We start from the raw sequence: 12786 nt of genomic DNA, 5'->3' as shown, positions 1-12786 counted from the left end.
GCAGTTGTTGTGGCGAGGAGGCGGCATAGGCACAACCAAAGGCAATGCAGAGAAATGTTTTCTGCTCACGTCAACAGTTTTGGAATGATGGAAGAAAAAATAATTGAGATGTATGGCTCCCCAATTTATGGGCCTGCCTCCCATGTCAGTTCCACCAGTGGCACATCACAATTAGGCCAGGACCTGACTGTGCTGAGTGGTCTCTCTCTCTCTGTCTCTCTGTCTCTCTCTCTCTGTATACATAAAGAGAGAAGCTATTTATTTCACTAATAACAGACTTTACCACTGATAAACAACAATAGAGAAATACCTATCCAACCCTCTGTGTGATAAAAGAGCAACTTCATATTCATGAGTGCTGCAATGCATTACATAAATTCTTATTTCTGTTTCCAAAAGACAGGCTCTTGTAGCAAAGGCTACTTTTCCACTTGATCTGATGATTGTGATTAAAAATACGCACTAACATTAGGCTACAGTGTGACAACATTATTTATGCCTGCCAGTCATTCAATTCAACAATCCCCATGCCCCCCCCCGCCACCCCCCCCCCCACCTCTAAAATGAAACTGGCGCCGCAGCCCAGCAATGCCATTTTAGAACTTCTAGATGAATTAGGGGATGATTTGGGGACAGGCATAAGGAGTCATGCAATACCTTCTATGACAAAACTCTTTACAACATTACATTTCCTTGCATCTGGATCATTCCAGCACCCTGTTGCCATTAGTGCTGGCATATCCCAGAGCAATTTTTCCAATGTACTGTCTCCATGATGACAACCAGTAGCGCATGCAAATCCTCATTTAAACAGGGCTGTCTCCAAGACTTTGCACCTGTTGTCATTTGCACAGGGAATCTTAGTTGATCACCTGTGACACGCAAATCAATACCGTGGGCATTTTTTAGCACGAGGAAGCAAATTCGTGCTCGTTATTTGTGATCTTAGTAAATCTTGCCCTTAGAGCTTTGTAGTTTTTGTTTTAGTGAAACCTTTTTCTGGTTAAATTCCCCTTCGTCTTTTTGATATAAAGGTAACAATATGAGCATGAATTCTGTCGAATCATTTTAGATGGTGCTCTGAGTGACAAAAGAACAGTTAGTAATTGACAGACTGATTGTAGTAATGTCTTTAATTAATACACTTTGTACTTGCTGCCTTGCATAAACAGTAGACTGACTGACTTGGCAAGGAGTTGATAAACTTTATTTACTAAGTGCATTCAGTAGCTGAAGAGCCAGATATTTTTATCAGGAGCTGATGAAAACTAGAGCCCTGAGGTTATAAGAAAACTCACTTAAGATGAGAATAAATATGAGGGAAGCAACCATTGCAAATTCTAGGCAGATGCAAATATTCAAAGACAAATTCAAGACAATTCCTTTAGCTTCTTTGATTTTTGTTGTTATTTGTTCTGGTTTTATGCCACAGAAAAAACTTCAAAGTATTTGATTAAATGACATCAGGTGGTGATACTTGTAACGTACAAACTTAGAAAGTTCCTAAAAAACAAAACTTGAATTGCAAGCCCAGACCCAAGAGAAGTACTTCCACACAAATTGACTGACAGTTTGTTTTATTTAACGTGAACATCTACAGACTAGTCTGAAAAGTGGATTTTGCAAATTTTTCAACTGATAAACTTCTATGTTGAAATCAGCAGTTGCAGCTTCATTAAAGCGAATGAAGTGTTTTTTTGTTGTGAGTAATAATGATTATAGATCAGAAAATAAATATATAAATCCATCAAATTATAAATATAGTGTCCCAGGTGGGGACTAGATGCCACCTGAGACTATGGAGACCACTGGAAATGGATACATAACCTTTTGTACCAATTTCAGATCATCTGAGCCAATTTGGCCTCACCACTCAGTTTTTTTTTTATAAATATTAAAAAAAAAAAAAGTTTACTTAAATCACTACCATTTTGTCAGTTATATCATGGCTCTCTGATGTGTCTGTTATCTGATGAAAAATATTTTTTAGTCCCTCCTAGATATTTATTCATACCAGATATTGCACATTAAATACATTTTCATGTCATGTTTTTGCATTCCATCATTGGTGTCATATACCTTAAATACACAGTACAATATCAAAAATGTTCATAACCTTTCACTTTAAGGTTCTAAGGATTCCCTTAGATCCTTAGATTCCCTTAGATCCTTATAGTGAAGGGTTAAGGTTTGACACCATATTCATTATTGTGGCTCAAAAATTACATACATGTTTCAACAGGTTAAAACTGGTTACTTTGCAATTTTGAAAAATTTTACAGATTTTGCTTAATTTGTGCAGGGTTTCTGTGAGCAAAGCTGCTCCCAATGATCAATAGGAGGATTCAAACCACAGTGCATGGATTATTCAATGAAACATATAGACTTCAGTTTCATATCCTGTGCTTAAAGGTGCAGGACACTTTTGTGATCAATTCTTCATCAAATCTGTAAAACCCCTGAATCTGTAAGCCTTTCTGTGATTACTCACCTGAATCTCTTGCATTACGATGAACAATTTCAAAGTGCCATCCACGATAAACAAACCCTGTGTTTGCAAACAGGCTCGTGAGGTAACTCGGGCATCTTCGAAATTTTGTCGCGACATGCATTGTGGGAAAGGGAGGTTCGCGCAGCTGCCTGACAGCGGCAGCGCAACCATATGATATTATATGGATGAAAGAAACATGACGTGGAATTGGCTGAAATGCGGAAACGGCTGGAGGGAAGGGAGCGCCTGCCATTTCTGCATTGTGTCTGTAGCAGCTGCAGCTGTCAGGGGGCTGTGTGAGCCTCTGTTTCCCACAATGCACGTTGCGACAGAATTCCGAAGATGCCCCAATTACCTCCCGGCTCTGTTTGTAAACACATGGTTTGTTTATGGTGGATGGCACTTTGAAATTGTTCACTGTGATGCAAGAGATTCAGCTGAGTTATCACAGAAAGACTTACAGATTCGTGATACTTAGGCTATGACTGGGGTTTTACAGATTTGATGAAAAATTGGAAAGTCTCCTACACCTTTAATGCCTTGCAGTTTCTAAGAGGTTTTCAGACCATATACAGAAGAAGTTTGAAAATGTGAGCCAACACAACAGGTTTCCAACGCCACGGGTGCTCAGAAGTCTAGTTGATGAGGGTTTTCCTGTAGTTATGAGGGTAACATGTCACCAGTGTTAAACAGCCCTTTTGCTATATTCATGCTACAGCTGGGTCTGTTGGCTTATGAGTTCAGGTTCAGAGCTTATCCTCTGCCCTGCTAATGTCAACAGCTGTGCACAATGTGCATTATTCTGCTAAACCGTGGATTAAGAATATGTTTGTTTTCTGTTGACTTATTACTGAGATAGATAGTTTACTGCAGCATACTAAGCACTGTTCAGTCCACTCAAAGTCACTCCAGTCAGATTGTGTCAGTGGACCAGTTGAGGTGGGTTTCCTGCCTGTTTCAGTGTGGGTTTGTTTTTTTGTTATGTTCTGTTGTTGTTGACCTGTATTGTGTGGGCTTGCATCCACAGTATGGCAGGAGTCCTCTGCACTTGGCTGCCTACAAAGGCCACATTGAAGTTGTGCGCATCCTGCTCAAAGCCGGCTGTGACTTGGACATCCAGGATGATGTGAGTAAACGCTCAGTGTGTCAGCTGCTTCCACCATGTTTCCACTCCAACTTGCTCTGCAGAGCTTATTGTGACAGTTTGCACGGAGGTCTTCTCTTTTCAGTTTCCTTTCCTTTCCAGTGGATTGGATTTTTTTTTTTTTAAACCCACATTACTAGACATTATTTTTGGGTTTTCTTTTCTTCATCCCACAACTGAAATCTAATGACATCCAGTGGCCTTGAATGGGACCCTTTGGAATGCCCACTCATGGGCTTCCCCACAGGATGCAGGTTCCCCTTCCCCACAGATAGTGATTACCCTGACCTCTGCCAAATGTGGTCAATGAGCTCGGCAGCAGGCTGCAGTTCGGCCTCCACGGCTGGAGGCAACAGGAGGTGCAGACAGAGGGAGGAAGAGAGGAGAAGACAGTGGAGGAGGGCTGACACAGAGCCTGGAGGATCAGGGACAGTGAAGGAGGTTAGCCAAACCCTGCTGGTACTGAGCCAGTGGACACCTGTCCCCCCATCCTTCCTTCCACCCAGTCGTCCACCGACTCTACTGCTGCTGTTCTGCCTGGCTCTGCTTCTATAACACGGAATAGCTGTCTTCTTATGCCCCCAACCCCCCACCACTCTCCCCACCTCTTCTTTCTCCCCTTTTTCATGGAAACCACTGCTCTGTCCTCTGTGGCTCTGTCATTCACTCCTAATCTGCTCTTCTGCTGGAATTCCATTTATGTCTGTGCTTCATATCGTTCTACAAACTACAGAACACTGTAAAGCACAGTTTGACCAAGATGAGCTCAAATCTGGCAACTACTTCAATTAGTTTAGTTGCATTTCTGTATTGAAACAGCAAAAATGTTTAAAAAAAATTCAGAGTTGAGATTTTTGTTTTTAAATCAGTGAAAAGTGTAAGGACTTTACCTGGAGAACAGCTGGTAGTTAAGCTGTAGCCTACCAACAACCTAGTTTCTCTGATGTTGAATTTTTGGTCTGAACTGTACTTGACAGTGAAGGAGCTTCTGTGGATTGTCAAACCTCTGCATTAGTTCATTAAGTCCATTATTACCAAAATGGTAATGAGTCAGAGATTTGAGTTGTGTTTTGGTTTTCTGTAAACTTTTTCAGGGTGTATTAAAGGTGTCATTTGGGTTTTGGGTATTACCCTGTGGCTCATTGTCTGCATGCATGTAACAGCTATACTGAACAAACTTTAAGGAATAAATAAAGTAAGTCCAGCTACTCTGTTCAGAGGTGGGGGAACAAAATATTGATTATTAATGAGCTGATTGTTGATAAAGCTATAGATCATGAGATATTTGAAGGTAAAATTTATAGTATTTCCATTTTAATACATTAAGATCTAAGGTGCCCTCTGTAAAAATAAATCTAAATACAAAGCAATGTTTGAGACTAGGTACAAACATGCAAATGTTGTACCTGGTCACACACAAACACACACCAGCACCAGGTGATAAAGGTAAAAATATCTAAATGTCAAACTGGTTTTAGAGTTCAAACACACAAACCTGGTGTTAAAGGTAAAAATATGCAAGCGTCGCACCTGGTCTTAGAAGTAAAACAATGAAAACATCACACCCTGTCTTAAATGTAGAAACACACCAACAATGCATTTGGTCTTAAATGCAAAAAACATGCAAACCTCATCTTGCAGGTAAAAAGAAACATTGCAGTTAATCTTAAAGGTAAAATCACACAAACGTTGCACTTCATCTTTCTGGGTTAAGAAACAAATGCATGTTTTAGAAAAAGGAAAATAGAACACCGGATCAAAGATTCAGCCTGTTCTTGGATCCAACTTTGAATAAAAAGTGAGTGTATTTACACTGAGTATATTTCTCAAACTCAGATCAGTGTTCTCAAGATGAAGTTGTGATTTTTTTCCCCCTTTGTGACTCCCACTGCTTTGTGTTCTCAATCAGGTGTGTTTGTGTGTCTGTTTGCAGGGTGACCAGACAGCGTTACAGCGAGCAGCTGTGGTGGGAAACAGTGACGTTATCAGCGCTCTCATCCAGGAAGGCTGTGCACTGGACAGACAGGATAAGGTGTGGATCAAAAGACACAAAAGCACATGGACAGGCTCATGGAACCTGGATTGCACTCAGTCACAGCAACACAACTGCATTAAGGAATCAGACAATAGAAGTGGAATAATAGTATGTGGAACGTTTCACTGTTCCACGTCAAACATAAGGGTTCCTCCAGCCTTAGTTTGTAGTTTTTGATGTGTCTAAGTATGAGGTATTTACACATAGTTTTCATGAGGGTGACGGTTAGTACAACCTCAGTTAGGAGCATAGAAGCTCAGCACCATCACATAATCAAGTTTGAGGGCTGTTTTTTTTCCTCAAGTATTTATAAAAGACAGCCAGGGTAAAAACAGAGTTAATTTGACCTGTTGTAGGTCTACCACTGCCTCAGTCTATTTGTTTGTACTATTTTATGGCTTGAGGCCACTTGAGACCCAGCAATACATTTTTGTCCTGTGGAACATTCAGTAGAAAAAATGTATTTGAAAAAAACTGTTGCATTATGCTGTTTCCAGTCAAGACAATTATTTAATGCAAAATAGCTAAATCCTTTACTTTGGTGCATCTCAAGAGGATTGACGGCACATATCAAAACCTGACATTTCCTGTCAATCAATCAATCAATCAATCAACCAGACTTTATTTGTATAGCACTTTTCATACATGGTACATGTAGCACAAAGTGCGTCACATCAAACCCCCCACTGTCCCACAATTGCAACTAAAAATAAAAGTAACAAAGTGAAGCAATGTTTACAGTAAGAGTTTAATTAAATGCTAAACTAAAAAGATAAGTTTTGAGTTTACTTTTAAAAATATGAACACACGCAGCGGATCTCAGGTCCTCAGGTAGGCTGTTCCATAGTTTGGGGCCATAAAAGCTGAATGAGGCCTCGCCATGAGTTTTGGAGTGGACTCTAGGAACAGTTAAGAGATTACTACCTGAGGACCTGAGGGTCTGAGAGGGCTCATATGTTAAAAGCAGATCAGATAAATAAATAGGGCTAAGACCATTAAGAGTTTTAAAAACCAATAAAAGCACTTTAAAATTGATCCTGAAGCTCACAGGGAGCCAGTGCAGAGACCTGAGCACTGGTGTAATATGCTCTCTCTTTCTGGTCCTCGTCAGCAGTCGGGCTGCTGAGTTTTGGAGCAGCTGCAGCGGTGCAATGGTCTTCTTAGGAAGACCAGAAAGGAGAGCGTTACAATAATCAATGCTACTTGTGACAAATGCATGTATCAGAGTCTCTGCACTGGCTCGAGAGAGAAAGGGTCGTACTCTCGAAATATTTTTAAAATGATAAAAACCTGTTTTGGTGACAGACCTTATGTGTGGCTCAAAGCTAAGCTCACAATCAAGTAAAACACCCAGACTTTTAACCCTTTCAGAAGGGTCCAGTGAATGGGTTTGGAGCTTAGCTCTGATTTTCTCCCTCTGAGCCTCAGGACCAACAATGAAAACCTCCTTTTTGCCCTGGTTGAGCTGGAGGAAGTTTGCTGCCATCCAGGACTTAATATCTAAAATGCAATTAAAAAGGGTGCCAATGGGGCTAAGGTCATCAGGAGACACGGCAATATAAAGTTGAGTGTCATCAGCATAACTATGAAAGTTAATGCCGTGTCTTCTGATGACCTGTCCTAGAGGCAGCATGTAAAGGTTAAAAAGGGTTGGACCCAAAATTGACCCTTGGGGAACACACACAATCCATTTCCTGTGTCACCTGTGTTAAAATTTCTGTTTTTGGAAAGGGAGTCAGTGGGCTTTGAACAGTACAGCTTGAACAGCTTACTTTCCCCATCAACACTGCCTTACAGAAAGTAAAACAGTGAAAACACTCTAAATAAAGAATTAACTGATACTGAAGTTGAGACACATGGATACAAAGCAAACTGAACTGTAACTGTTGAAGGTGGGGTCTGAGATGTTTTTCTGGAGCATTTTTTATTATATTCCTTAAAATCCCCTTCACACCCCAATTACAACTAATTAATTAAATGCTCTAACACAAAAATTTAAAAAATCAGTCACCTGTGGAATGGGCAGGACTGAAAAAACACCATCCAATCATTTTGAGCGCCCACTCGAAATGATTGAACGGTGATATGTCTATCAAACTCAACTGCCATTCACCCGTCCCCCCTTCCCCCTTCTGCCTGTACCACTCTTCGCCTTCCCAGAGGCTGGAGCGTTTATACAAGAAGCGTAGCCAGAACCTGGCTATATTAGTTATATTAGGATGGAAAGTTCACTGGCAAACTGTTTTGTCACTAACATAAACCACTAGGAAATGTAACATTGGTCACATAGGTCTGAACTGGGGCTGTTCTGGAAGAGCGAGGGTGTTAGAGGAAACTGAATGAGGTATGCATGGATACGTGAGACAGAGCCTCAGCCGGGGCCATAGTCGGGGTAGGAGCCCGAGGCGTACGGTAGTGAAGCAGGGGACGGAGCCTCAGCCGGTGTCAGAGATGGTTTGGCCGGACCGGACCGGACCGTAGACGCCGTCGGAGCCCAACCCGAGTCCGGAGCAGCAGCCGGCGAATTGTTGCTGTGCAGCGCTTGTGAACCCTCAGCAACAAGCATTGCACGTGCCACTACTCTGGAGGCGTGGCTTCGGAGGGACGTCTGAAGAAAGGGGTTTGGACTTTTGAACTGAGTATTTTCAAAATGTAGCGAGCTCGAACCGTTTTTCTAAGATCTCAGACCCCATCTTTAATGACTACTGTGGATATACTAATCATTCTGTGATAAAAAAAATGCCTGATTTTAATATTTCACAGATGAAAGAAAGGCAGTCCTAGAAATCTGTTTTATATGTGAGTTAAACCAGGGGTTCTTAAACTTTAAACTCACAACCCCCAAAATAATGGTGCCAGAGACTGGCAACCCCCACTATCCCCGATGTGACTGAAACATTAAAAATAATGTGTGTGGGTCGGCGGGTTTCTGTCCTACTGATTCAGAAAGTACTGCACACTACGTGGGTAAATGTGGTGCAATGTGCTGGTTTTACACCCGTATTATTTTTACCCCCATTAACTGTGTAGTTTTGAATATCCAAATAAAGTGAAATTTACTATAGGAAATGATAAATAAACAGGCTTATTTCAGTACGACAGGTTTCACTCCCGGATCACTCCCGGATGTTTACATCAAAAACAATGCGTTGGCACATGCCTGACGGTTTGGAGCATGTACATCATTCTTAGGGGTTAAAAAAAATACTGGGGTAAAAATTGTACAGCGGCACAGAGTGTGTGGCTTTTTATTGAAAATAGTTGGCCTGTTATATATTATACATATGTAAAATACGTCTAATGCGACGGTGTGGATTTTTTGTATCAAGTGTATGGTGTGGTGGGAAGGAACCTTACCGTTTTTATTTTTTTATTAATATGACACCATTAGTCAAACTGTAGGCCAAACAATCCTTTACCTGTTTGTTGTTGTCAAGCTGTTGTTCATGCTGTATTACTGAAACCTTTACCATTTCAAAGTAAAAGCAGTTCCTACGCACCTTGAAACTTTCAATATCTTTCCTTCAAAGTGCAGGTGCAACAACACTGTCCTTAATCAGTTGTAACCACCTCAGGGATCACATCAGGAGGTGTCTGAAAGTCATCTCGCGACCCCCTGCTGGCCCCCACTTTGGGAACCCTTGAGTTAAACGATTAATCCTAATTGAATATAATGCCTAGATTCCTCACAGTGGTGTTGGATTCCAAGGTAACATGGAACTACCCCTTCAAAGATGCACTTTTTATTGTGTTTTCAGAAAAAATACAAGGAGGAAAAGAAAAACAGCAGGGTTAGGCAGTTACATTGTGCATAAATATACACATACAAAACAAAAACAAAAAGGTAACAGCTTGTGGGCTTACATTGTTAGATTTATAAGAGGACCGTTGAAGATAGCTTACAGCAGTGGTCCCCAAACTTTTTTGTACTACGGACCGGTTTCATGCGTGAAAATTTTCCGTGGACCGGGTAGAGGTGCGGGGGTTCCAATAACAAAAACCTTTGTCAGTTCAGCGCATGTGATCTGAAATACTTTCACTGTGTATCAGGCAATTACAATGATTCTACAGTATAATATCAACTCGCCCTAATGCAGAATCACTCGGAACCCTGGACTTGTTTCCCTGCAGGTAGACGGTCCCATCTGGGGGTGATGGGAGACACACACTCCAATTGTGTTCCATATGTCCAGTCTACTACTTGGAAACTGTCATTGCAGAAAACCCAGCCACACAAAGATATGAGGTTAGAAACGGAAGAAGGACTTTCAGGGATTTTGTGGCGATATGCACATATTCTGCTTTGACTTTAATCCAGAATGCAAAGAGGTTTGAAGTTGTCTCAAACGTGGATTGATGTGCTGGAGCAGTTTTGAGGTGGTTGTGTGTCACCTGTTGTGATGAACCTGTAACTTATGCAGGGATCATGATATTTCCTTAAATGCATCTTTCTGTTTACAGGCAGTCTGTGATCCTTCTGCAGCTTCATCGTTTCCTTGTTTCTTCCCGAAAAAGTTCTCCAGTGAATTTAGTTTTTGGCTCATTTCTTTAACTTAACTACTGATTCATGAAATGGCGCACCAGAGTCAAGAGTGGTTGTGAGGCAAGGGTGGAAACGGTCGCTTTATAAAATAAAATCTCCGCAAGACTAATGTAAAAAATTGCTTTAATAACCACAATTTTTTTTTCTTTGCGGCCCAGTACCAAATGATCCACAGACCAGTCCGGGTACCAGGGGTTGCGGACCACTGGCCTACAGCATTTTTTAGCCCACACCATAAAAGAAAAAAACTTGGTGTTTAAGCTTGTATGAAGTATATCTGTTAATATCTGTTATTGTTATCAATCTGCTATCGATCCACACTGGCAGCAAACCCTCCCTACCTGGTATGAGTTCATCTGCGCAGAGTTGGGGTTCCATGTCAGTAACTTAACAGAAAAAGAAAGAAAACTGCATAGCACAGCAAAAGTCATCATGGTCAGAACTGGTTGAAGGGAGAAATGGATTAGGACAAAACTCTTATTGATCATTAACATTGGCATTGTTTGTCTGTCAAGCTGCTAGTTGTAATTCCAGAGATTTGAATTTGTATATAATATGAATATACACTAAACATGTGTAAATGTTTCTGAAGTTTGAGACTCTTGAAGTCAGTGAGGATTTAGTTAAACTTGTGTTTTTTTTCCCCTGACAGGACGGAAATACTGCTCTACATGAGGTGTCGTGGCATGGTTTCAGCCAGTCTGTCAAACTGCTGGTGAAGGCTGGAGCCAATGTTCACACCAAAAACAAGGTGAAAGGTGTTGTCCATCTAAGCCAGGATTTAAAGTAGCAGCCTGTCAGGATAGAGTTTCATCAAAATTGAATAAATTTTGCTTTGCTACTTGGTGAATTTCAATGCAATGCATTTTTGGCAGAAACTCACACACAGTGTTCCAGATGGAAGCTTAATGGTTGCCTTTCAGATGATGTGTTTTCTACATATACCACCTATGTTTCACTTTGTAGACACACATTAAGTACTTGCCGAGAATGTTTCCTCTGCTAACCCCTGACCCGTCCTCCCCAGGCAGGAAACACTGCTCTGCACCTGGCATGTCAGAACGGACATGCCCAGAGCTCCAAGGTCTTGCTCCTGGGGGGTTCACGACCCGACAGCAAAAACCATGTAGGTCTCCAACAGAACTGGATATGCAAGAGTATCATGAGCGGAGAGAAAATACCTAAATCCCCAATGTGAACTGTACTTCATGCATTAGTTACCTCCGCCAAGGAGGTTATGTTTTTGCCAGGGTTTGTTTGTTTGTTTGTCTGTCTGTTTGTTTGTTTGTCTGTCCGTTAGTGTGCAACATAACTCAAAAAGTTATGGACAGATTTGGATGAAATTTTCAGGGTTTGTTGGAAATGGGATAAGGAAGAAATGATTAAATTTTGGTGGTGATCGGGAGTGGGGGGGGCCCACAGGGGGGGCCACTGATCGTTAGTGTGCAACATAACTCAAAAAGTTATGGACAGATTTGGATGAAATTTTCAGGGTTTGTTGGAAATGGGATAAGGAAGAAATGATTAAATTATGGTGGTGATCGGGGGTGGGGGGGCCCACGGGGGGGCCACTGATCAGCCTTGGCGGAGGTCTGCGCTCTCCGAGTGCTTCTAGTTCTTGAAATGTTTTGGCTTAAAATTCAACCAGAGTGAAATATCAGAACCTGTAAAAAGCCATAGAGGTGCAATTCCATTAATATGTTGCTCTGGCATCATTTAAAGAAGACACTATATTTAATGACATTCACACAGTTTGTGAAAACACTGTTCAATGTTTGGTGAGATGATCAGTGACATGGTTTAGAAGAATTCTGATACTTGAGGTTTTTTTAAAGGGCCAAGCAGTAACAGATGGACAGCCTTACTACATTTTTGTTTGCCCTTTCAAAATTATTTATGGTAGAAAGATGATTGATACCTCATTTTGCAGGGAATAGTGAGCACTTTTAGATGTATGATTGAAAAAAATGTTTTAACCAAATTTCCTGGCTTAAAAATACTAAAAATAAAAACCCAAAAATCCTTTGTAACAGATGGACAGATAATTAACATCTGTTTTTGACCACTTTATAAATCCTGCCTTAAAGTGCGGTTCCAATTTTCATAAAACTGTCAAGACTTTACTGTTGATCCTCTAGGGTGTCTATTTTGCAAAACAGTGAACTATTTGTATTTTTTCCAATATATAAGGGCATAAAATAGCAAGAGTTTTGCTAAGTGTTTCGGTAACGGATGGACACAGCCATTATGGTAATGGATGGACAAGGGAGTAATTACAAGTTTCAATTGTTTATTCAGCATATTTATAAGTATATATATTGCATATATATAATATCTACAAAGTCAAATACCTTAATAAAGTAATTTAATATATTTTAACTTATATGTATCTCAGTTTATTAGATATTTGTAACCACTGTAAAAAAGAGTAGCAAAAGGTTTTTAAATTGACCTTACAACTTATCATAATTATAATATAAGTCCAATAGAAGAGGATCAAAGTTATGCTTTGAATTGCACTGACAGACAAACAATGCAAATATAAATTTATGCTGAATATAATGCCATCTAAG

At 40.6% G+C, this 12786-nt stretch overlaps 1 protein-coding gene across 5 annotated transcripts in view; it reads left to right on the top strand.

The window, feature by feature from the left end:
• The window catches only part of ankrd6b (ankyrin repeat domain 6b), a 114396-nt gene that overhangs the window by 61939 nt on the left and 39671 nt on the right, over positions 1-12786 (top strand). For 3 of the 5 annotated variants that reach the window (XM_030127806.1, XM_030127804.1, XM_030127805.1), the window contains exons 3-6: positions 3519-3617; positions 5569-5667; positions 10866-10964; positions 11241-11339. In XM_030127806.1, coding sequence (XP_029983666.1) covers positions 3519-3617; positions 5569-5667; positions 10866-10964; positions 11241-11339 — 396 coding nt within the window. The other 2 variants (XM_030127802.1, XM_030127803.1) reach the window with 2 other exon arrangements.

Source organism: Sphaeramia orbicularis, chromosome 24 (genome assembly GCF_902148855.1).
Source record: "Sphaeramia orbicularis chromosome 24, fSphaOr1.1, whole genome shotgun sequence".
Lineage (NCBI taxonomy): Eukaryota > Metazoa > Chordata > Actinopteri > Kurtiformes > Apogonidae > Sphaeramia > Sphaeramia orbicularis.
Note: the sequence above shows the minus strand (reverse complement) of the source record. Positions and strands in the feature narration are given on the sequence as shown.